The sequence below is a fragment of the Haematobia irritans genome, chromosome 2 (assembly GCF_050003625.1).
Source record: "Haematobia irritans isolate KBUSLIRL chromosome 2, ASM5000362v1, whole genome shotgun sequence".
NCBI lineage: Eukaryota > Metazoa > Arthropoda > Insecta > Diptera > Muscidae > Haematobia > Haematobia irritans.
In genome coordinates this window covers 186524399-186551630 of record NC_134398.1, presented here as the reverse complement: position 1 = coordinate 186551630, position 27232 = coordinate 186524399, and the positions used below count along the sequence as shown (strand labels likewise).

Genomic DNA, 27232 nt, shown 5'->3' with positions numbered 1-27232 from the left:
ACATTTTGGTTTCTCTTCTTTTTTAGAGATATTCTGGTTTATGAAAGTTGAGTAGTGAAAAGAAGAAAAATATAATTAAAAATTTTCTATAAAATAATAAAATTTTAAATATATTTCGAAAATAAGTTTTTTTAGTAGGAAACTGTCTCAGACAGTTTTGATTATAATGGCAATAATACGAAAGAATTTTAATTTTTTGAATTCTAATCAATGCTAAGCATCACATTTGAATAAGGCTTTACTTCAAATATCTTTCCAACGTTTGTAGTTCTTTCAACAATTTCTAGCAAAGCGAGAAACTGTTTTCAAATTTAATTGGCATATCATGTATTCTCTGCTGCTCTGCTGCTCTCTATTCTAAATAAAGTTTTTATTCTTGAAAGAATACAAAAACATTGCAAATAAATCAATCGGTATTCGCTTTAAATTTTAATCCGTTTTCTATCTACTCTTGCCTTTTTTCTACTCTATCTATTTTCTATTTCTATGACTCTCATGGCGTTTTTTGTCTTTCTCTCTGTTTTTTTTTGCTCTGTGATACATACGAAAGCTTTGAACTAATTCATGAAACGTGAATGTAAAAATTTCGTTAGGATGTGTCACTTGGGCTGTATTCGAGCGCTTCGCTCCAGCTCATTGAACTGACCGTAATAGAGTACCTCGCTGATTAGTTTTTCAGCTATAATACGTTGAGTGCGATCCATGGAACGCAGTTTAACACTAACATTAGAACCTATAAAATCGCAGTCATCTTTATTCAGACTTTCGGCATAGATGGCCGCGGCCGCTGCTGCAGCCGCCGCTGATGAGCTGGCATCTTGGGAATTACTTAAGCCATTGGGATTGCCCACAACACTGCCGGTTGGCTTGAGCCGTTCACTTACGGATGTATTATTGTCCTCCGACATGCTTTCGTTGGAGAGCAAGGAATTCATGAGCATTTGACCGGCTGCACTACTCGACGCACTGGTCGCCGTCAATTTATGCATATTAAGCGGGGAGAATTTCTCATCTATGGAGTCGGTGGAACGTCTGAGACTGGGTGGCAGGACGAAACGGCTGAAATCGAGACCTTTGGCCGCCGCTGCAGCTGCTGCACTAACGCGCAAATCTTGAGCAAAATCATCGGGACCCTCCGTTCCTGTTCGGTTATCCTCGTTGGAGCTGTACGAACGATGAGAATCGGGTGGCGGTGGCGGGTGTGGCGCATGAAAATAGTTTTCCAAGAGTTCTTGCTTTATGTCCAGGTCATCATGATCTCGGCCAGGGCCTCCTGGTATTAGGTGTCTTTGTTTATGAGCTTCAAAGGTATTTGTATTTGGTATAGGACTAGAACCGGCTTCAGTACCGGAGGCACCAGCGCTGAGACGACCACCACCTCCGCCTCCTAAGGAACCACCACTTCCTCCACTACCTCCACCCGTACTGCCATTTCCAGCACCAACGCCTCCTCCTCCACCATCACTGGCAGCGCTGGGTGTCCCATTCGGTCCCGAACTTAGACGGTCCTCATTCGATGCTATGGAGGTGTCGTGCAGATTGGACGGTGTTGATGTTGTGCGGTCACATTTTCTTTCCAGATCTTTGTCATTATCGATATCTGTGGTGTCCATGGGTTTTGAGGGACTACTGGCAAAATCACTATTACTGCTGCCACCGAATATACTACGACCACCACCTCCACTACCACTTGCCCCACCACTACCAGCACTTCCTCCTCCACCACCTCCCAGACTTCCTTTCGCACTGTTATTCAGATCAGCATGAGTAGGGGTGGCGAATGGCATTGGTAAGGTTACATGCAATTGGTGATTACGATCTGTGACTTGAGGCGGGGAAAATGGTCCAGACGGATGCCAAGAATCGAGAGGCGGGTGATTGGCAAGTAACATGGGTAAATTTAAACCCATCTGGAAAGAAAATAAAAAACAAAGAAAAGCCAAATCAATTTGAGAAAAGGCAAATGTCTTAATCATAAAATTCACATTTTTGCCACCTATTGTTGTGCTCTGTACCTTAGACATGATGGGTTAGAGCGAAATAGAAAACTGTTTATGATTTATTCTTGACTTTCAAAGGCCATGGGCGTATGCTGAATGCTCCAATTGTACAAACAATGATCGATATTCGATCGATATTGCTGGTACAATACAAAGCCTTCATAATTAATTATCGAAGGCGTCATTAAAGAGTACGGTCAAGTGTTTTGAAGAAACATAATTGAAATTAAAAACAAATCCGTTATAACATATATCACTAATTCAAAAAAGTACATTTTTCTTTATGGACAACATTTCGATGATTTTTTCTCTAATGACAATTTTTTTAGGAAATTCGTTCTCTAACGACAAAACTTCTATGAAATGTTCTCTAAGGACAAAATTTTTATAAATTTTTCTTTAATGACAAAATTTCTATAAAATTTTCTCCAACAACTAAATTTCTATGAAATATTTTCTTACGACAAAATTTCTATAAACTTCTCTCCAACGACAAAATTTCTATGAAATTTTCTCTTGCGACAAAAATTTCTATAAAAATATTTTCTTACGACAAAATTTCTGTGGAATTTTCTCTAAGGACTAAATTTCTATGAAATATTTTCTTACGACAAAATTTCCATGAAATTTTCTCCAACGACAAAATTTCTATGAAATATTTTCTTACGACAAAATTTCTATGAAATTTTCTCTAATGACAAAATTTCTATGAAATATTTTCTTATGACAAACTTTCAATGCAATTTTCTCTAATGACAAAATTTCTATAAAATTTTCTCTAACGACAAAGTTTCTATGAAATTTTCTATAACAACAACATTTCTATGAAATTTTGTCTAACGAAAATATTTCTAGATAATTTTCTCTGACGACAAAATTTCTAGAATTTTTTAAGACAAATACTCTATAAAAGTTTCTCTAGCGGAAAAAATCTGAAATTTGTCTTCTAACGACTAAATTTCTATGAAATCTTCACTTACGACAAAATGTCTATGACATTTTCTCTAACGACAAAATTTCTATGAAATTTTCACTAACCAAAAAAAAAGGATTATTTTTTGAATTTCTCTAAGGACAAAATTTCTATGAAATTTTCTTTAACGGCAAAATTTCTATGATGGTAAAATTTTCTCCAAAGACCCAATATCAATAATATTTTCTCCACCGATAAAATTTCTATAAAATTGTCTCCAACGATAAGATTTCTTTAAAATTTCCTCTAAGGACAAATTTGCTATGAAGTTTTCTCTAACGACAAAATTTCTATAAGATTTTCTACAACGACTAAATATCTAAAAAAATTTCTACACCGACAAAATTTCTATAGATTTTTTTCCAACGCCAATATATTTATAAAACTTTCTCAAACGACAAAATTTCTATGCAATTTTCTCAAAAGACAAAATATCTATAAATTTTTCTCAAACGACCAAATTTGTATGCAATTTTCTCAAACGACAAAATTTCTATGAAATATTTCCTTACGACAAAATTTCTATGAATTATTCTCCAACGACAGAATTTCTATGAAAATTGATATAACGACAGAATTTCTATGAAATTTTCTCTAACGACATAATTTCTATGAAATTTTCTATAAGGACAAAATTTCTATGGCATTTTCTCTAACGACAAAATTTCTATGAAATTATCACTAACCAAAAAAAAAATTGGATTATATTTTGAATTTCTCTAAGGACAAAATTTCTATGAAATTTTCTTTAACGGCAAAATTTCTATGATGTTTTCTCTAACGACACAACTTCTGTAAAATTTTCTCTAAAGACCAAATATCTATAATATTTTCTCCACCGACAAAATTTCTATAAAATTGTCTCCAACGATAAAATTTCTTTGAAATTTCCTCTAAGGACAAAATCTCTATGAAGTTTTCTCTAACTACAAAATTTCTATGATATTTTCTCTAACGACAAAATTTCTATACGATTTTCTCCAACGACTAAATATCTAAAAAACTTCTCCACTGACAAAATTTCTATAAATTTTTTCCAACGCCAAAATTTTTATAAAATTTTCTCAAACGACAAAATTTCTATGAAATTTTCTCAAACGACAAAATTTCTAGGACATTTTTTTAAAGACAAATTATCTATGAACAAAATTTCTATGACATTTTCTCTAAGGACAAAATTTCTATCAAATTTTCTCCAACGACAAAAATTCTATAAAATATTATCTAACGATAAAATTTCTATAAAATTTGCTCTAACGATAAAATTTCTATAAAATTTGCTCTAACGAAAAAATTTCGATAAACTTTGCTCTAACGAAAACATTTCTATAAAATTTTCTCCAACGACAAAATGTCTATGCAAATTGATATAAAGACAAAATAACTATAAAATTTTCTCCAACAACAAAAAATCTATGCAATTTTATCTAACGACAAAATTTCTCTGAAAATTTTTCCAATGACAAAATATTTTCTTACGACAAAATTTCTATAAACTTTTCTCCAACGACAAAATTTCTCAGAAATTTTCTCTAACGACAAAATTTCTATGAAATTTCTCAAACGACTAAATTTTTATGAAATGTTCTCTAACAAAAAATATTCTATGAAATTTTGTCTAACGAAACGTGTCAAACCTCTCAAGAAAAAAATTCTATGAATTTTTTCTCGAGACTACATTTTTATGAAATTTTCTCTTAAAGGCCGGTATGCACCTCTAGCGAAAAATTTCATTCCCATAAGAAATGCATTGCTATTTATGCTAACGAAATTTTCGGTAGCGTTCAATTTCGTAAGCTGGTACGCACCTCTAATGAAAATAACAGGGTTGTCAAAAGCATATTTTGGCAGCAAACATTTAATTTATTACAATCATTGTGTGCGTAAAAGTTCTAAAAGGTCTGTAAATAATAAACAATTTATTTGAGAAATATTTGGAACATATATTAACAATTGTTAAAAGCGATTAGCTGGTTTAAAATTTGTATACACATCCCTGTTTTTTTGTTGTACACTTAAATAAATTTTTGCTACCGAAAATTTCGCTAGAGGTGCATACCGGCCTTAAGACAAAATGTTCTTTGAAATTTAGTTTAACGACAAAATGTATATGATTTTTTTTTCGAAAAAAATTCTATGAAATTTTTTCTAAAGAATAAGGATCTGTGAAATTTTATATAAAGAAAAAGTTCTCTATGAAATTTTATGTAAACCAAATTTATGCTTATAATTCTATAACGACAAAATTTCTATGAAATTTTATTTAACAAAATTTCGATCAAAAGAAAAAGTTTGTATGATAGTTTATCTAAAAACAAAAGTTCTATGAAATTTTTTCTAACCACGAAATTTCTATAAATTTTTTTCTAACCACAAAATTTCTATGGATTTTTCTCTAAAGACAAAATTTCTATGAAATCTTCTCTAAGGACAAAATTTATATAAACTTTTCTTCAGCGCCAAAATTTCTATATAATTCTCTGCAACAAAATTCTATGAATTTTTTTATATAGCATATTTTATTTATTTTATAATGTATATTGTATATTTATTTTATTTTACAATTTATTTTATTTTTAAATTTTTTATTTCTTTTATTTTATATTTAAGATTTATTTTCTCCGGCAAAATGTTTATTTGTACATTTCACCATGTCTGTCTGTCTATCACTGAAAATATGAAAGTGTTGCAAACAAACTGTGACAATGTCTAATATGCACTTGATATGGGTAGGTACAATAAAAAAAATATCTTTGCAAATGCGTAAACAAACGCAGCATCTACGCCAGCAGTGACATCGTTGTTGAAATGTGATGCTGGCGCAGTTTATGCTGTGGTTGGGCATTGCGACGCTAATGTTACTGCCGCTGCTCGCTTGTTTTGTTTATAAAATTGAAAACAAAAAAAGTGAAAAACAGCAATAACAAGCATTTTGTTTTCGTTTTTCGCAAATAAACAAATATCGATGCAAAAAGAAATTACGAAAAAATACCACAACAAGAGCTAAGTGAAGCTTACAGAATGTGACCTATGTGAAAAAAATAACAGTGGAGCACATTGTGTTCCAAATAGAGCCAATGCGATATGGAAGCCCGCAGACAGTTTTTTCAAAATTTCTGATCAATAATTCATAGCAAATTGTGATGAATTTGAATAGCAAAAATTTAATAGAAATTTCGATGAGTTGAAATTTTATATTAACTTTAAAGTTAACGAAAATGTTATTGAAATGGTGGGGCATTGTAGAAATGTTTGTGCTATTAGAGAATTATTTCAAAAAAATAGTCTCCTTGGGGAAAATTTCAAATAAATTTTATTTTTAGAGAAAATTTCATGGAATTTTTGTTTTTATCGAAAAATTCATAGAAATTTTGTCGTTAGAGAACAAATTCCAATTTTTTTTTTCCGTTAGAGAAATTTCATAGAAATTTTGTCTTTAGAGAAAATTGCATAGAAGTTTTGTTGGTAGAGAAAATTTCACAGAAAATTTTTAGTTAGAAAATTTTTCACATCAAATTTTGAAGTTAGAGAAAATTTCATAAAAATTTTTGACTTTAGAGAAAATATCATAGAAATTTCACAGAAATTCATAGATTTTTTTTTTAGAGAAAATTTCAGAGAAATTTTGTCTTTATAGAAAATTATAGAAAAATGTTGCCTTAGAAGAAAAATTGGAGAAATTTTGTCTGTAGAAAAAAAAAATTCAAAGAAATTTTGTCATTAGAAAAAATTTCACAAAAATGTTGACTTTAGGGAAAATTTCATAGAAATTTTGTCTTTAGAGAAAATTTCATAGAAATTTTGTCTTTAGAGAAAATTTTATAATTATAATTATAAAATTTTATAGAAATTTTGTCTTTAGAGAAAATTTCAAAGACATTTTTTCTTTAGAGAAAATTTCATAGAAATTTTGTGTTTAAAGAAAATTTCATAGAAATTTTATCTTTAGAGAAAATTTCATAGAAATTTTGAAATTTTCATAGAAAATTTGTCTTCAGAGTAAATTGTATAGAAATTGTCGTTAAAAAAATGTCGTTAGAGAAAACTTTATAGAAATTTTGTCATTAGAGAAAATTTCATAGAAATTTTGTGTTTAAAGAAAATTTCATAGAAATTTTATCTTTAGAGAAAATTTCATAGAAATGTTGTCTTTAGAGAAAATTGTATAGAAATTTTATCTTTAGAGAAAATTTCATAGAAATTTTGTCGTTAGAGAAAATTGCATAGAAATTTTGAATTTAGAGAAAATTTTATAGAAATTTTATCTTTAGAGAAAATTTTATAGAAATTTTGTCTTTAGAGAAAATTTTACAGAAATTTTGTCTTTAGAGAAAATTTTATAGAAATTTTGACTTTAGAAAAAAATTTATAGAAATTTTGACTTTAGAGAAAATTTTACAAATATTTTGACTTTAGAGAAAATTTCATAGAAATTTTGTCTTTAGAGAAAATTTCATAGACAATTTGTCTTTAGAGAAAATTTCATAGAAATTTTGTCTTTAGAGAAAATTTCATAGAAATTTTGTCTTTAGAGAAAATTTCATAGAAATTGTGTCTTTAGAGAAAATTTCATAGAAATTTTTGCTTTAGAGAAAATTTCATAGAAATTTTTTCTTTAGAGAAAATTTCATAGAAATTTTGTGTTAGAGAAAATTTCATAGAAATGTTGTCTTTAGAGAAAATTTCATAGAAATGTTGTCTTTAGAGAAAATTTCATAGAAATGTTGTCTTTAGAGAAAATTTCACAGAAATTTTTTCTATAGAGAAAATTTCACAAAAATTGTGTCTTTAGAGAAAATTTCATAGAAATTTTGTCCTTAGGGAAAATTTTATACAAATTTTGTCTGTAGAGTAAATTTTATAGAAATTTTTGTCTTTAGAGAAAATGTCATAGAAATTGTGTCTTAAAGAAAATTTCATAGAAATTTTGTCTTTAGAGAAAATTTCATATAAAATTTGTCTTTAGAGAACATTTCATAGAAATTTTGTCTTTAGAGAAAATTTCATATAAAATTTGTCTTTAGAGAAAATTTTACAGAAATTTTGACTTTTAAGAAAATTTCACAGATATTTTGTCTTTAGAGAAAATTTCATAGAAATTTTGTCTTTAGTGAAAATTTCATAGAAATTTTGTATTTCAAGAATTTTGTTGTTTAATAAAATTTCATAGAAATTTTACCTTTAAGGTGGGTATTAAGTTCGAGTTTAGCCGCTAAAAACATGATTTTTTCACGATTACTTTTCTTTAATAATCCATTTTAAGGAATACAAACTTTGTGAAAATTTGCTTTGGGCTTTTCCCCATCAAGTTATAATAAAATTTGCAACAAATATGTATAATTTCATGCATTTTTCTTACTGATTTAGTTTTCACTTTAGCGATTTTAGCGGCTAAACTCGAACTTAATACTCACCTTTAGAAAAATTGAATAGTTAGACATTTTGTGTGTAGAAAGTGTTTCATAGAAATTTTGTCCACTGTACGAATGTTTTGAACCAAATGACCATACAAAGATGGCTTAGTGAACGGATATTCCGCCACACATTTGTAGAGGGACGGACGGTCAAATGCATTGGTCAGACCACAAGCAGCCAGCAAGCAATCGAAGCAGAATCAGTCATCAGCAACTTGGTTTGTTTTTATTTTGCAATAATGTAACATTTTGTTTGTTTGTTTATTTTTTCTTAAGCTTCTTTGTTTTTTTGCAATGGTCATGATTTGATTGCCACCAAGTGTGAAGGAGGGGATTTCTTGGCATTTGTTGTTGGTTAATAAAGGGTGATTTGTTAAGAGCTTGATAACTTTTTTAAAAAAAAAACGCATAAAATTTGCAAAATCTCATCGGTTCTTTATTTGAAACGTTAGATTGGTCCATGACATTTACTTTTTGAAGATAATTTCATTTAAATGTTGACCGCGGCTGCGTCTTAGGTGGTCCATTCGGAAAGTCCAATTTTGGGCAACTTTTTCGAGCATTTCGGCCGGAATAGCCCGAATTTCTTCGGAAATGTTGTCTTCCAAAGCTGGAATAGTTGCTGGCTTATTTCTGTAGACTTTAGACTTGACGTAGCCCCACAAAAAATAGTCTAAAGGCGTCAAATCGCATGATCTTGGTGGCCAACTTACCGGTCCATTTCTTGAGATGAATTGTTCTCCGAAGTTTTCCCTCAAAATGGCCATAGAATCGCGAGCTGTGTGGCATGTAGCGCCATCTTGTTGAAACCACATGTCAACCAAGTTCAGTTCTTCCATTTTTGGCAACAAAAAGTTTGTTAGCATCGAACGATAGCGATCGCCATTCACCGTAACGTTGCGTCCAACAGCATCTTTGAAAAAATACGGTCCAATGATTCCACCAGCGTACAAACCACACCAAACAGTGCATTTTTCGGGATGCATGGGCAGTTCTTGAACGGCTTCTGGTTGCTCTTCACTCCAAATGCGGCAATTTTGCTTATTTACGTAGCCATTCAACCAGAAATGAGCCTCATCGCTGAACAAAATTTGTCGATAAAAAAGCGGATTTTCTGCCAACTTTTCTAGGGCCCATTCACTGAAAATTCGACGTTGTGGCTCGTTAGTAAGTCTATTCATGATGAAATGTCAAAGCATACTGAGCATCTTTCTCTTTGACACCATGTCTGAAATCCCACGTGATCTGTCAAATACTAATGCATGAAAATCCTAACCTCAAAAGAATCACCCTTTATAATTGTGAGGCTTTTTATTGAGGTTGCATGGTAAAGTGCTGATGAAGAAAGTGGTTTTAATTTGTTTTTGTTTTTTAAAATCTATTTTTAAACTGTCTTCAAATGGATAAAAATAACTACACACTGTGGAAAACTGCTTATTAAATTAATTTTTCCCATTACCATCTTGGGTAGTAACATCTTCGGTATGTTTGGTTGTTAAAGAAATACAGGATAATGACATTGATACCCAATCTAATTGGAATATTGGATTTTCGAAAGAAAATTTTATTTAAAAAAAATTTCATTGAAATTCCATCGTTAGAAAAAAGTTAATAGAACTCTTTTTATTTAGATTTTCTTTGGAGAATATTCTAAAGATATTCTGTTCTTTTAGAGAAAATTGAATAAAAATATTGTTTTTCGAGAAATTTTGTCGAAATTTTATATAAAAATGTTCGGAGAGAAATTTTTATAGAAATTTGACTTATAGAGAACACTTCATTGAAATTTTTATATAAGATTTGGTTTTTATTGGATGTTTTTGTTTTTTTGGTAAGAGACAATTTGTTCAAATTTTGTCGTTAGAGAAAATTTCATAGAAATTTTGTGGACATTTTGGTGTGAAAGAAAAATTCATAGAAATTTTTTGGTAAGATAAAATTTCATAGAAATTTTGTTGTTACAGAAAATTTTATAGAAATTTTGTCGTTAGGGAAAATTTCATAGAGATGTTGACATAAGACAAAAATAGATAGAAAATATTTTTTAACAGAAAATTTCATAGAAATTTTGTTTTAAGGGAATATTTCATAGAAATTTTGTTGTTAGAGAACATTTTTTGGAAATTTTGTCGTTAAAGAAAATTTTCTAGCAATTTTGTTCCCAGCAAAAAAAAAGCGTCGCAAAGAAAGCAGTGAAAATGTTCTTTTTGGATCGGGAAGTGGTGCCAATTTGACACAGAAGCGATGAATTTAGCATGGGCTTGTAATAGGACGGATGTCCACCATTTCAACAGCCGCTGCACTAAATTTGCATCACTTCTTAAGGTGTGAGGAGAAAAATATGAAAAAACGAGTTATAAAGAAATTGACTCAAGTGAACTTCCTGTGCAGTTAAAATAAAAACATCTTTGCAAGTTCTTTTAAAGTTGTGCCTTGAGAATAACTTCCAAATTTTTTGCTGGGAATTGTTAAAGAAAATGTTATGGAAACTTTGTCGTTAGAAAAAATATCATAGAAATTTTTTTGTTAGAGAAAAATTTAAGGAAATTTGGTCGTTAGAGAAAATTTACTAGAAATTTTGTCGTTAAAAAAAATTTCATAGAAATCTTGTTAGTAGAGAAAATTTCATAGAAATCTTGTTAGTAGAAAAAATTTCATATAAATTTTGTCATTAGAGAAAATCTTCTAGAATTTTTTTTTATAAGAAAAAATTTTATAAAAAAATTTTTGGCAGAAAAAATTCAGAAAAATTTTGTCGTCAGAAAAAATTTAAAAGAAAATTGTTGTTAGAAAAATTTTCATAGAAATTTGGTTGTTAGAGAAAATTTTATAAAACTTTTGTCAGATGAAATTTCATAGAAAATTTGTCTTTTGAGAAAATTTCAAATATCACTTTATTGCTAGAGAAAATTTCATAGAAATTTTATTGTTCATAGGAATTTGGTCGTAAGAGGAAATTTCACAAAAGTTTTCTAGAAATTTTGTTGTTAGAAAAAAATTCATAGAAACTTTGTCGTTACAAAAAATTCATAGAAATTTTGTCATTACAAGAAATTTCATATGAATTTTGTGGTAAAAGGAAATTTCATAGAAATCTTGTTGCTAGAGACAATTTCAAAGAAATTTTGATGCAAGAAAAAATTTCATTAAAATTTGGTCGTTAAAGAACATTTCATAGAAATTTTGTTTTTAGAGAAATTTTCCTGAAAATTTTTTCGCTAGGGAAAATTTTCTAGAAATTTTGTTGTAAGAAAAAATTTCATATAAATTTTGTCGTTAGAGAAAAATCCAAAGAATTTTTTTGTAAGAGAAATTTTGAAATGAAATGAAATATATATTTTATCATAACAGAGAATTTCGTAGAAATTTTGTCGTTAGAGAGAAATTCATAGTAATTTTGTCGTTAGAGAAAATTTCATAGAAAGTTTGTCGTTAGAAAAAATATCGTAGGAATTTTGTCGTTAGAGGAAATTTTATAGAAATCTTGTGTAGAGAACATTTCATAGAAATTTTGTTTGCAAGAAAAAATTTCATGTAAATTTTGTCGTTAGAGGACATTTCCTAGAAATTTTGTAGTTAGGAAAAAATTCGTAGAAATTTTATCGTTAGAGAAAATTTCATAGAAATTTTGTTGAAGGAAAAAATTTCATATAGATTTCGTCGTTACAGAAAATTTCCTAGAAATTTTGTCTTTAGAGAAAAATTCATAGAAACTTTGTCGTTAGACAAATTTCATAGGAATTTTGTCGTTAGAGGAAATTTTATAGAAATCTTGTTAGTAGAGAAAATTTCATAGAAATTTTGTTGCAAGAAAAAATTTCATATAAATTTTGTCGCTAGAGAAAATTTTCTAAAATTTTTTTTTTAAGAAAAAATTTCATAAAAAGTTTGTCGATAGAAAAAACTTCAGAAAAATTTTTGTCGTCAGAAAAAAGTTTAAAAAATTGTTGTTAGAAAAATTTTCATAGAAATTTGGTTGTTAGAGAAAATTTCATAGAAACTTTGTCGTTTGAAAAAATTTACTAGAAATTTTGTAGAAAAAGTTTCATAGAAATCTTGTTAGTAGAGAAAATTTCATAGAAATTTTGTTGTAAGAAAAAATTTCATATACATTTTGTCGTTAGAGAAAATTTTCTAGAAATTTGTTTATAAGAAAAAATTTCATAAAATAATTTTTGACAGAAAAAAATTCAGAAAAATTTTGTCGTCAGAAAAAATTTTAAAGAAAATTGTTGTTAGAAAAATTTACATAGAATTTTGGTTGTTAGAGAAAATTTTATACAAATTTTGTCATCAGATGAAATTTTATAGAAAATTTGTCTTTAGAGACAATTTCACGTATCACTTTATTGCTAGAGAAAATTTCATAGAAATTTTATTGTAAGAAGAAATTTCACAGAAAATTTTCTAGAAATTTTGTCGTTAGAGAAAATTTCCCAGAAATTTTGTTGTTAGAAAAAACTTTATAAAAATTTATGGTCAGAAAAAATTTCAAAAAAAAAATGTTGTTAGAGAAAAATTCATAGAAATTTTGTCATAAGAGAAAATTTCATAAAAATTTTGTCATAGGAGAAAATTTCATAGAAAATTTGTCGTAAGAGAAAAATTCATAGAAATTTTGAGAAAAAATCATAGAAATTTTGTCGTATGGGAAAAATCCAAATAATTTTTTTTGTAAGAGAAAATTTCATAGAAATTTTGTCATAAGAGGAAATTTCATAGAAAATTTGTGGTTAGAAAAAATTTCACTTACATTTTATTGTTAGAGAAAATTTCATAAAATTTTTGTCATCAGAGAAAATATCATAAAATTTTTGTCATTAGAGAAAATTTCATAAAATTTTTGTCATTAAAGAAATTTTTTACAGAAGCCTTGTCATTAGAGAAAATTTCAAAGATATTTGTCGTTAAAGAACATTTCATAAAACATTTGGCGTTTAAGAAAATGCAGTAAAATCTGGAAATTTTACATTCAGTTTCAACATTCAACATTTGGCGTTTAAGAAAATGCAGTAAAATCTGGAAATTTTACATTCAGTTTCAAGCAGTTTTCATGATCAGTGCAACTTCTGTACCCTCAAGATCTGAAATCGGTTTATATGGAGGCCTTACCAAATGGACCGATAAAATCTAAATCATATACACTTTTCTGTGGGTCTAAAATGCCCGTATATTTTCTATTTGTGGCAAATCGGATAAAAACTATAATTTCTAGAAACCCATCACACCCCAAATCGGAGGGCCGGTTTATAAGGACCGACACACCTCTTTATGGACCTAGAATACCTCAAGATTTCCAATTTCTGGCAAATTAGATAAACACTACGGATTCTAGAAGCCCAAGAAGTAAACTGAGGAGATCGGTCTATATGGGGGCTATATCAAAATATGGTCCGATAATCACCATTTTTGGCACACCACTTAATGATCCTAGAATACATCTAGATTTCCAATTTCAGGTAAATTGGATAGAAACTATGGTTTCTATAAGCCCAAGACCCCAATGTAAAATCGGGAGATCGGTCTATATGGGGGCTATACCAAAACATGGTCCGATAATCACCATTTTCAGTACACCTCTTTATGGTCCAAGAATACCTCTAGATTTCGAATTTCTGGCAAATTAGATAAAAACTACGGATTCTAGAAGCCCAAGAAGTAAAATGAGGAGATCGGTCTATATGGGAGCTATACCAAAACATGGTCCGATAATCACCATTTTCAGTACACCCCTTTATGGACCTAGAATACCTCAAGATTTCCAATTTCTGGCAAATTAGATAAAAACAACGGTTTCTATAAGCCCAAGACCCCAAAATCTGGCAATTGGTTTATATGGGAGCTATATCAAAACCTGGACCGATATAGTCCAGGTTTTGATATTCGAACTTGGCCTGCGTGCATACAAAAGACGATTCTGTGCCAAATTTCAAGACGATAGCTTCATTATTGAAGACTGTAGCATGATTATAACAGACAGACAGACAGACGGACATGCTTATATCGTCTTAGTATTTCTCCCTGATCAAGAATATATATACTTTATATAGTCGGATATCGATATTTCGATGTGGTGGGTATTCTATGGTGGTGGGTATCAAAAAATCGCGACATTAAAAGTCGGTTTTTCAATAATCGACCTTCCAATTTTTGAATTTTTGCAAACTTTGAAAAGTTAAAGGTAAATGAAAAAGTCAAAATTTCGTTTGATTTGATTCTCATTACAATTCCTATTACATGATTAATGTTGTCTATTAAATGTAGATGCCGCTGCTGAAGTCAAACAAACTACCGTTACAGTCATACTTATGTCGTCGCTATTGAATTTATTCAAATATAAAATTAATTTTATTGATTTGTTGCAAAAAAGAAAGTTGACAGCTTTATAGTTAATGTTTATATTCTATTGAACGACGGCGACGACGACGACAATGTGTAATTTATTTAAATAATCAAAACAACCTAAAGTAGGAAGAAGAAACAACAAATATGCATTGAATGACACAAGTGACGTTGAGTGACTAGGAAAAAAAATATAAATAAACGCAAAAACTAAAATAAATAACAAAACTGAAGGTGAAACAAAACAACAGCAACAACTACTACTAGTACTAGTGCAGTAAAATGCAATGTGATATAAATGAAATGGAAGTAAATCGAAATATAAGTCTATTTACATACATTTTCCTTGGATAAATTCATATTTCCGACTTTTATTCTTCTTCAGCAGTCCAGAGTACTACGATGCAAATGTCGCCGTTGAAAGTATTTAACGGTAATGTCAACGCGATAGGCAAAAGTAATGCGTTTGCTTTGCGTATTTGATACACTGTACTGTTGCGGTGGGAATGTGTATGTGTGTGTGTGTGTGCTAGTTAGTAAGACACAGAACAGTGTGTTTAGTTTAGAATGTCACCACGAAATACGGTTTTGTTGTTTTTGTTCTTTATTTACATGCGATTATTTCTCTCTTTTGAAAGCACAAAGTCCTTATTGAGGCTTTCTACTTGAAGGTAATTCTATACCGTATTTCTTTATTTGTTTGTTTTTTTTTTCTCTTCTTACATTATTTTCCGGGTTTTAATGTGTTTAGCTGGTTTTAATGAGTTTCCTTGTTTCATAGATTATTTAAATTAAATATATGTATATGTGAATTTGAATTGTTTATCGCTGGCATATTATGGTTAGCTATAAGAAATTATGGAGATACCACAGAAGATATTTATATTGTACAGTGAAATCTCTTAGAAGAGGCACCCACGGTCGCCTAAATTTTCTCCATATTTGGAGAGAGAGGTTAATTTTTATGTAATTATATATTAAATATCCCAAATAGAAGGTCCACTTTTGTTCGGTTTTCAGAGTGTGCAAGTTTGCGAAGTTTTGAAAGTTATAATCTGACAAAATACTTGATTTAAAAAATACTTTTTATACTAGTTTATTTTGTTTGTAGCTTCAGCCACACTTAGGGTCATTTTCTCAATGGCTTTGTTTTATTTATTAAGCCGATAAAACAGCTGATCGAATACAAATGTTTTACTAACATATGGCTTGGGAGCCACCGTGGTGCAATGGGGAGCATGCCCGCGTTTTTCAGCGGTGGATTATCCCACCTCAGTAATGCTGGTGACATTTCTGAGGGTTTCAAAGCTTCTCTAAGTGGTTTCACTGCAATGTGGAACGCCGTTCGGACTCGGCTATAAAAAGGAGGTCTCTTGTCATTGAGCTAGCGATAGCTAGTGTATCAAAATAACTGGTTTTCATGAAAAGATCCGGTTTTTGATTTTGCCCAAACCGGTTAACCTTTTAAAACCGAAAAAATAAAAATCAATGAAAATAAGTTTTAAGCACTTATTTTATTATATTATTATATTTTTTCGTGAATGGTGACGAAATTCCTGAGTTGTGGACTTGGAGATTTGGTGGGAATTTCCATAAATTTGGGGATTTTTAGGGGGATTTTTTTCGAGATATCGGTTTAATGTTTCTTTTTAACAAAATTTTATTTCTATAGGAAATCTTGTCGAAATGCTATTTCTTTATAAACAATTTGGCCAAAAATTGTATTTCTATAGAAAATTTTGTCTAAAATTTATTTCTATATAGAACATTATGTTAAAATTGTATGTCTATGTAGAAAATTTTCTCAATTTTTGTTTTCTATATAGAAAATTTTTATTTCTATAGAAAATTTTGTCAACATTTTATTTCTATAAAAAATTTTGTCTAAGTTTTATTTCTATATAGAACATTATGTTAAAATTTTATGTCTATGTAGAAAATTTTCTCATTTTTTTATATAGAACATTTTGTCAAAATTTTATTTCTATAGAAAATTTTGTCTAAATTTTATTTCTATGTAGAAAATTTTGTCAGAAGCTATATTTCTATATAGAAAATTTTGTCAGAAGCTATATTTCTATAGAAAATTTATGAAGTACCTCTTTGCAAAATCTACCAAAACATCAAAAATTCTACCAATCTAGTAAACAACAAGTATATACGGCCGTAAGTTCGCCCAGGCCGAATCTAATGTACCCTCCACCATGGATTGCGTACAAACTTCTACTAAAAACTGTCATCCACAATCGAATTACTTGTGTTGCGGTAACACTTGCCAATGACAAGGTATCTCAAAAAACTTTTTAAAATCGTCTGCGGGGTATATATTAAACAAAAACAAAGGCCGATTAAATACGTATATAATTCAATTTGACAAAATTGTCTATAGAAATAAAACTTTGATAAAATTTTCTATAGAAATAAAATTTTGACAAAATTTTCTATAGAAATAAAATTTTGATAAAATTTTCTATAGAAATAAAATTTTGAGAAAAGTTTCTATAGAAGTAAAATTTTGACAAACTTTCCACAGTAATAAAATTTTGGCAGTAATAAAATTTTGGCAAATAAAATTTTGGTAGATTATTTTTGGCGATTTGGACCAATTTTTGTATGATTGGCCATCGGCTATATATAACTATAGACCGATATGGACCAATTTTTGCATGACTGTTATCGGCCCTATACTAGCGCAATGTACACAATTTCAACCGAATCGGATGAATTTTGCTCCTCCAAGAGGCTCCGCAAGCCAAATTTGGGGTTCGGTTTATATGGGGGCTATTTATAATTATGGAACGATTTCGACCAATTTTTGCATGGGTGTTTGAGGCCATATATTAACACCACGTACCAAATATCAACTGAATCAGATGAATTTTGGTCTTCCAAGAGGCTCCGGAAGTCAAATCTGGTGATCGGTTTATATGGGGGCTATATAAAATTATGCACCGATGTGGACCAATTTTTGCATGGTCATTAGAGACCATATATTTACACCATGTACCAAATTTCAGCCCGATCGGATGAAATTTAGAGGCTCCGCAAGCCAAATCGGGGGATCGGTTTATATGGGGGCTATATATAATTATTGACCGATGTGGACCAATTTTTGCATGGTTGTTAGAGACTATATATTAACACCATGTACCAAATTTCAGCCGGATCGGATGAAATTATCTTCTCTTAGAGGGTCCGCAAGCCAAATCTGGGGATCGGTTTATATGTGGGCTATATATAATTATGCACCGATGTGGACCAATTTTTGCATGGTTGTTAAATACCATATACTTACACCATGTACCAAATTTCAGCCCGATCGGATGAAATAATCTTCTCTTAGAGGCTCCGCAAGCCAAATCTGGGGATCGGTTTATATGGGGGCTATATATAATTATGGACCGATGTGGACCAATTTTTGCATGGTTGTTAAATACCATATACTAACATCATGTACCAAATTTCAACCGGATCGGATGAAATTTGCTTCTCTTAGAGGCTCCCCAAGCAAAATCGGGGGATCGGTTTATATGGGGGCTATATGTAATTATGGACCGATGTGGACCAATTTTTGCATAGTTGTTTGAGACCATATACTAACACCATGTACCAAATTTCAGCCGTATCGGATGAAATTTGCTTCTCTTAGAGGGTCTGCAAGCCAAATTTGGGGGTCCGTTTATATGGGAGCTATACGTAAAAGTAAACCGATATGCCCCATTTGCAATACCATCCGACCTACATCAATAAAAACTACTTGTGCCAAGTTTCAAGTCGATAGCTTGTTTCGTTCGGAAGTTAGCGTGATTTCAATAGACGGACGGACGGACAGGCTCAGATCGACTCAGAATTTCACCACGACCCAGAATATATATAATTTGTGGGGTCTTAGAGCAATATTTCGATTCAAAGTTAATATACCCCCAATCCTATGGTGGAGGGTATAATAAAAAATCTGGTAGAATTCTATCAACTTTGGCAATGTGTCTACCACCCAATTTTTTGTTGTGGTTCGAAATCTTGATCTTATTGCAGCTTGCTGGATTTGACAAAATTTCAATTTTTAAATTGTTACTAATATTCTACAGCAGAGCCTTTTTGCTTATTTCTTTTTTTTTCAAAAAAATATATTGAGCAATAAATTAAAAATTATATTTTCCCGTTTGTTCCAATATATTTCCAACTCTTAATTTCTTTTTATTTGCATTTTAATGTGTCGAACCAAACGCGTAAAGGACAAGTAGTGACCTAGCTCCGTATATGGTTTGATGTCCTCATCAGCCAATTTCCCATCTTCCTAAGTATATTGTCTTTGGAATATACTCGCTGCAGGTATACAGTGACGCACATAAGTATTGACACACCAAACCTATTTTAAAAGTGATATGAAGCCATTTTAAATTAAACAAATTTTTAATTTGGATTGTAACTGCATTAAGAATCAAGATCATTTTTTATTTTAGAAACATTTTTGTTCTTTCAATATTTAAATTATAAAAAATTAAAACAAGGCACATTTTGTGAGGAACAAAAGTATTGGCACAGGTAGTTCTAAATTAGTTTTTTGGTACATTTATTAGTTTAGTCTAGACAATGGATGGACTAAGTTTTTTTTTTGTTTAATTTGTAACTATATTCCCCCATTCTTGCATGAACAATGTACCAAATTTCACCAAAATAGGCTGATAATAGTGGCCTTAATACTGCTAACAAAAAATACATGGTCAAACGGATGGATACCAAGGGCAGGAGCTGGCTCAGAGTCGATCGGTATACATTTTATGGAGCTTAAAATATTTATGGTAGACACATTTTTTCGCAAATACCCTGACCATTATGTGGCTTAGGGTGCTGTGCCAATACTAATGTAAGGCACTGTATGTTTCCACCCATATGCGAGAAAACTTGGTTAAATCATTTAAAATGAATGGCAGTTATTCCATAAAACAAATGTCATAAATCCAAATAATTTGCAAAAAGATAATTCGTTGTATTCATTTTAAGTGAAATATTGCCACAATACATTTTTAGTGTCAAAGGAATGTTGTAGAAATATACGTTCAGATCATAATTTTACAAATCGCCTACATTAAATATTTTATAGTGATTAGCATAGGAAATAACATTAACCAGACAACATTTTTTATACAAATCAATTTAATTAGTGTTGTTTTTTAACAAAATAATTTGCACACTCATATTAAACAACTATATAATTTAAATCAAACTTTCATTTAAATTTTCCGCACTATTTATAAAATCTACAACTTAGCCATATACAACACTGCTTTCCGTCATATTTCGACATCATCAATGCCACACCACACATCAAAAACATCTCTGTGTACCAAATGATGATGCTGTGACGCACACAGATACCGGGATAGAGAGACCGACAGTTAGAGAGAGAGAGAGTGGGATAAGACAACAAGAGAGTTCGTAAAATTTGAAGAGAATATTTTTCCCGATTGCAATTCACGTTATTTCTTTGTTTTTGGCGCCAAAATCAAAACAAGGAAATACAAGCATTAGTAGTTCCCATTTATTCTGTAAGTGCGAATGATAAGGCAACGCAAATGACGAAATCAACAATACGCCGTTGTCCGACCGACACCGAGGTGATCCAATCAAATCAAATTTCAAACTAAACAAATAGTACGTATGAAACGAATATACGGCGGCACAGAGTACGCGCTAGTCGTAAGCAAACAACCGTTAACTGCGACAATTTACGATAAAATGCGAAGAAATGAAATATGTTGTTTTGTTTTTTTGTTTTTGCTTAGCTTTGTTGAGTGAGTATGTGTTTTTGCTTGAATTGCTATTTTGTTTATCTTCTTCTTGATTTGCTTTACTTACTAATACGACAACAGTAAGTAGTAGCAACAATAAAAACGGGTCTGTTGGGGACACCGCCATTGTTGAATTGTTGGGCTCACAGAATATTTCAGACGAGTTGTTGTGTGGTGTAAAAAATATGAATGTGAGACTATGTGTATGAGGTGAGAGCATACGGCTGCAATCGAACTTTTGTGGGGAAATATTCCCCAAGTAATGACATGCGTATTTTACTCCTAGGTTCGGGGGGGGGGGGGGGGGGGGGGCATAGCGTTTGTAATCGTCATTGCTTGCTTTAGTGGAACGTAGTAATATTCGTAACCAAAAAAAAAAGCATGGTGTGGTGAAATTAGAAAATAACCAAAAGTAAGATATAATTTTGCACAGTGGAGTATAGAAAATGAAATATTTTCAATGTTGTACAAAAATTAAGAAAAATTTACTCGAGAAGATATTAGTTTAAAAAATACATAGAAGAAATGTTTAAACAATATCAACTTGGGCGACACGATAGGAATATTGAAGGTACTGACACTATTACACTAACAAAGATAAAAATCTTAACTCAAGGCAATTCTTCTAAATTTCAGTAGTAAAGAAATGTATAAAAAAATGTTGACCAAATACATTATGAAAATTAAATTTTGCCCAGAAAAAAATATCAACCAAAATATTCCCAATATCAAATAAAATAAAATTAAAATTTTTAACAAACTAACCCCCATTTTCATAAAGCTCCGTTAGTGTTCCGTTAACTAACCAACTTTTAAACTGTATTATAGACGAAGCTGTCATCTTGCCTTAATATTCCATAGGCTAGTTAGGAACTTAACTGACGAAAATTTTTCAGTTAAAGTTAACCGGAGAGAAGATATTTGCAATTTACTTTCTGTTAACTGACAGTTAAAGCCTAACGGAGCTACATGAAAATGGCCGTAAGAGGTGTTAGTAACCTGCTTGTTTGGCCAGAAGCCGTTGTTATTTTTTCGTTATTTATATAAACAACTACGAGCGTGGCTGGTTATTTGAGAGTATATAAGTAATCTTTGAGATGGTCAAATAATTATAATACAGTTAACTGGTTGCCTTAAAATATACGATGAAGGGTTCTCTTATTTAGTTCACAATTTGTAGAGCTCTCTGAATAATCATCCGTTATTCTTAAGAACAAAATCTATAGAAATAAAATTTTGGGAAAAAGTTTTTTATAAACAAATTTTTTTGAGATTTTTCTATAGAAATAAAATTTTGATAATAAATTCTATAGAAATAAAATTTTGAGAAAAACTACATATATGGGAGCTATATCTACATCTGAACCGAGTTCGATGAAATTTTGCACATACCGTTAGTACTATAGAGGACTGGATCTAGCCAACTTTGTGTAAGATCGGTTAATAAATAAGGGTTCTATGGCCAAATTTGGGAAAATCGGGCTATACATATATATGGGAGCTATATCTCAATCTGAACCGATTTCGATGAAATTTTGCACATACAGTTAGTGCAATAGAAGATTATATTTGGCCAACTTTGAGTACTATCGGTTGATAAATAAGGTTTTTATGGCCAAATTTAGAAAAATCGGGCGGTACATATATATGGGAGCTATAGCTAAATCTGAACCGATTTCGATGATTTTTTGCACATATAGTAAGCGCTATAGAAGATTATATTTAGCCAACTTTGAGTAAGATCGGTTGATAAATAAGGGGTTTGTGGCCAAATTTGGGAAAATCAGGCGATACATACATATCTAAATCTGAACCGATTTGGATGAAATTTTGCAGACTTTAAGGGCGATGAAAAAGATTATTTTTTGCAAAATTTGGTGATGATCCGTTTGTAAAAAAGTGCAAAGTAACCCCATTTGTCGAAATCGGGCGATACATATGTATGGGAGCTATATCTAAATTTGATCCGATTTCTTCCAAACTCAATAGCGTTCGTCCTTATTCACAAAAAACTCTCTGTACCAAATCCTGTAAACAACAAATACATGGACAGACGGACGGACACCAAGCGCTAGATCGACTCAGGAGGTGATTCTGAGCCGATCGGTATATATTTTATGGGGTCTAAAATCAATATTTCTTGTAGGCATATTTTTTGGCAGATCAAACTTATTATACCTTACCACTATGTGGTTTAGGGTATAAAAAAGCAACAATGCTCTGATACAATACTTTGAAATTTTTATAGACTCAGAATTTAGTAAGTTGTCTTTTGATTTCGTAGCAAGACGTTATTCGCGCGGTATCGTAAACAATTTAACAAAAAATAGTATGTCTTTTTTTTATTAGTTTGTAAATTATATTCTCTATTTTCAGGTACATACTGTGCGTTCCCGTGACATCTTGCTATTATGTAATTAAATTATTCTATCTTGTATTCTATTTTGTGATTATTAATTTTAGCTTTAAATATGTTTGAGAAATATACTTAGTTTTTGTTTAATATAATAGATTATAATAAATAAATAATTAAAAATAAACAAATTATTTTTTATCGATTTTTTCTAATTATTACAATACTGAAATTAAGCCATTTATATATGTATGTTATCTCACAGTTACTAGTTATTTCTGGTGCTAATTGTATTGCTAAGAGTATCCAATTGATTCCCTGCAATGACATCCCCGTGTTAAATTCACCAGTTAAATACAAGTCGAGTAGATTTAGGAGTAAGTACTGGTACTTATTGGTTATGGATGCAATTAGTAGTCAATAACTAGTTACTTGAACAAGCGGGAAATGTTACTCCCTTTTTCTTATTACGAACCTTTACACAATATAATGGAATTAAGAAAAAAAACGGTAACAGAAAATAAAACGTTTATGGAAAAATTGTGAACTTTGATATAATTATATAGATTATATGTTATGTATATTTAAACTTCAATTTTAATTTTCATGCAATTATTTTTAATAAAATTAATGTTTTAACAAAGTTAAACGAATTTTCATAATTACCAAAAAGTTCAAAATGCGACGTATAAAACGATGGCTAACGAATGATTACGTTCCACTAACTTAAGTTATTCATTGACAATGCCGTTACTGCTCATATATTGTGAAATGAGAGGGAGAGACACACGGACACACACACATACGTATATACTACTAAAGTCATCGTATTTACGTAGTATTTTTTTTTTGCGCCTAGGTACAACAACAACAACTATCCATACGCAGAACATCATCGACCACAACAATGCTTATTAATAATCATTGTTGTTGTCCGGTTTTTTGTTTGTTTTTATTTGTAAACAACTTAAAAATGCGGAATGAAATATAAATACGACACACGAAAAGAAAAAACAAATAATAAAACGCACACACGCCAATAAAATACAAAAAAAAAATACATGGTCGTAAAATCGATGGATCGAAGTTTCCCTCCAGCAGCAAACGCGTATACCAGGGATCTCATTAGGAATATTGACCTTCTGGGATCATTTGTGGTTGTTGTTTTTTTTTGTCGTTTAATATAAAAATAACTGCATTTTAAATTGACAGTATAATATTTTCTAAGCTATTAAAGTAAGTTAGGTATGGTAAGGGGATTGTCTGTTATAGACACACACACATACTTTCAATACTCAAGTGCACCGTGATCAGGGATGGAAAATACTATTTCTAAGAAAGTACAAAAGAGTTACTTTTTTCAGCGAAAAAGTACTTTTCAATAAATTTCATCAAAAATTCCATGGGAAGATTATTGTCAAGTGCTTCTTTAGACTGAATTTTAAACAAAAAAAAAATTGTTTGTCAACTATTCAATTTTAAATATTTTTTTAGTTTTATATCCGCTTACAAAGACTACTGTAGTATTGTAAATCACCATACACAGAAACAATTATTATTCCAATTAAAGTCTTATACGGTGTTCCCACAATGCATGTTTTGGGGTTTGAAATGTTTTCCCTTTATAAGCACTTCAAAACGAGTCGTTTTTGCCATACTAAAAATCTTCAAAACACAAGTTTTCCTCCAAAACAAGTCAATTTTAGAATGTGAACCCACCTAATTTGGAATATACCCCGAATAACATACCCTATTCAAAATATAGCTCAAAATATTGAAATAAGTTTCATAGAAAAAAAGAATAAACAAAGGCTTTTAAGAACATGGACATGTGAAAATAACAAAAATTTTTTTCCCTTTGCGCTCGTGGTAATTATTTGGACATAGTTTGCATATATGTGAATTTCGAGTAAAACTAAAACATCTCAACCCGGTGTGAACGGTGAAATGTTTTGGAAAAAAGAATGAGGAAAACGAGTCGGTGGGAACATAGCATTAAAAAAATATTCAATTAAAAATTAATTTAAAAATTTAAATTAATTAAAAATTAAGTTTTAAAAATATTCAATTAAAAATTAATTGATTCAACAAATTGTTTAATTGGAATAAAAATCAATCACAAATTAGTAGTATCAATTAATTTTTTAATTGGATCAATTAATTTTTAATTGGACCAATAAATAAAATTTTGACAAAATTTTCTATAGAAATAAAATGTTGACAAAATTTTTCTATAGAAATAAAATTTGTACAAAACTTTCCATAGAAATAAATTTTTGACATTTTTTATAAAAATAAAATTTTAACAAAATTTTCTTTAGAAATAAATTTTTGCCAAAAATAAAATAAAATTTTCAAACGAAAAAATAAAAAATTACAAAATTTTCTGTAGAAATAAAATTTTGACAAAAATTTCTGAAGAAATTAATATTTGCAAAATAATTTTTTTTGGTAAGGTTTTCTCCAAATATTGGTAGATTAGTTTTGTCTCAAGTTTCAACCGTGGGTGTAATGGTTCGCATTATTTTATTACGCTATCTATAACTTATATAGAAAGTGTTCGTTTGGAAGCGTAATATAGAATCATATGTATTTTTTTTACCAAAACATTCTTGAAATTCAAGAAAATCGTGTTTGTGATTGGTTTTACAAAATCGAAATTTTCTTCCCGCATGAATTGTATAAGACTATTAGCAAATAATTAACAAACTTATTTACTACTACCTTCTCAAAGTATTAAAATATTTTGCCAAAACTATTGTACCATAAATCTGATATCGGCTCAAAAATGTCTACACAAAAGGTACTAAATCATTCGCGGGGGTACTACAGTACTGATCAGGGTGAAAAAGTATTGAAAAAAGTACTATAGTACTGCATTTTACATCCCTGAGCGTGATGCAAGCCTAGTGGTGAACAGCATTGCCACAATGAATTTTTATTTTGGACCAACATTTTTCCAAAATTGGACCAAAATTCGTACCAGCAGACCATTTTTCCAAATTACATTAATATAATTTAAAAGTTAACATTTTTATAAAATCGATAGAAAATTTTGTCAAATTTTTATTTCTATATATTTTTTTCTTATTTTGTCAAAATTTTATTTCTATAGAAAATGTTGTTAAAATTTTATTTCTATAGAAAATTTTGTCCAAATTTTATTTCTATAGACGATTTTGTCAAAATTTTATTTCTATAGACATTTTTGTCAAACCTTTATTTCAATAGGAAGTTATCGCAAAATATTATTTCTATATAAAATTTTGTCAAAATTTCATTTCGTTAGGAAAATTCAATTTCTTTAGGAAATTTTGTCAAAATTTAATTTCTATAGAAAATTTAGCCAACATTTTATATCTATGAAAATTTTTGTCAAACCTTTATTTCTATAGGAAGTTATCGCAAAATATTATTTATATATAAAATTTTTTCAACATTTCATTTCTAAGAAAATTTTGTCAAAATTCCATTTCTTTAGGAAATTTCGTCAAAATTTAATTTCTATAGAAAATGTAGCCAAAATTTTATTTCTATAGACATTTTTGTCAAACTTTTATTTCAATAGGAAGTTATTGCAAAATATTATTTCTATAAAAAATTTTTTCAAAAATTTTATTTCGTTAGAAATTTTGTCAAAATTTAATTTCTATAGAAAATTTAGCCAAAATTTAATGTCTATAGAAAATTTAGCCAAAATTTTATTTCTATAGAAATTTTTACCAAACTTTTATTTCTATAGGAAGTTATCGCAAAATATTATTTCTATATAAAATTTTGTCAAAATTTCATTTCTTTAGGAAAATGTGCCAAAATTCCATTTCATTAGGAAATTTTGTCAAAATTTAATTTCTATAAAAAATTTACCCATAATTTTATTTCTATAGAAAATTTTGAAAAATTACCGATTTGATGAAAATGGACCAAAATCAACCAAATTCGATTTGGTCCGACCATCGAACCAAATTTAATAATTTTCTGAACCAATTTTGGTCCGATCGGAAATTTATGCAAAATTTTATTTGATGAAAATGGACCAAAATCAACCAAATTCGATTTGGTCCGACCATCGAACCAAATTTAATAATTTTCTGAACCAATTTTGGTCCGATCGGAAATTTATGCAAAATTTTATTTATCTATTCTATGTTAAGCCCCAATATAATTTAATAGAAAATATATTTTCTGTCACATTTATCTTTATTGGATATAAAATCCACCTCAAGAATAAATATACCGTAGTCAAAAATGACGAAGGATTAAGAAGGTCCTTATCAAAAGTTCTTAATAATGTGCGACAGAACGTTTGTACCCGGATATAAAAAAGTAGTCCCTTTACAATTGAAGTGAGAATAGGG

At 29.9% G+C, this 27232-nt stretch overlaps 1 protein-coding gene and 1 long non-coding RNA gene across 2 annotated transcripts in view; one reads left to right on the top strand and one right to left on the bottom strand.

Moving 5' to 3' along the window:
- Positions 1-310: 310 nt before the first annotated feature.
- The window catches only part of LOC142226809 (uncharacterized), a 79211-nt gene continuing 52289 nt past the window's right edge, over positions 311-27232 (bottom strand). The window contains exon 3 of the mRNA XM_075297028.1: positions 311-1910. Coding sequence (XP_075153143.1) covers positions 600-1910 — 1311 coding nt within the window. The 3' untranslated portion in view covers positions 311-599. The remainder of the gene's footprint in view (positions 1911-27232) is intronic.
- Positions 20283-23298, top strand: LOC142226811 (uncharacterized). The gene is made up of 2 exons (XR_012719756.1): positions 20283-20524; positions 22898-23298. It is a non-coding gene; the product is annotated as an uncharacterized LOC142226811 (long non-coding RNA).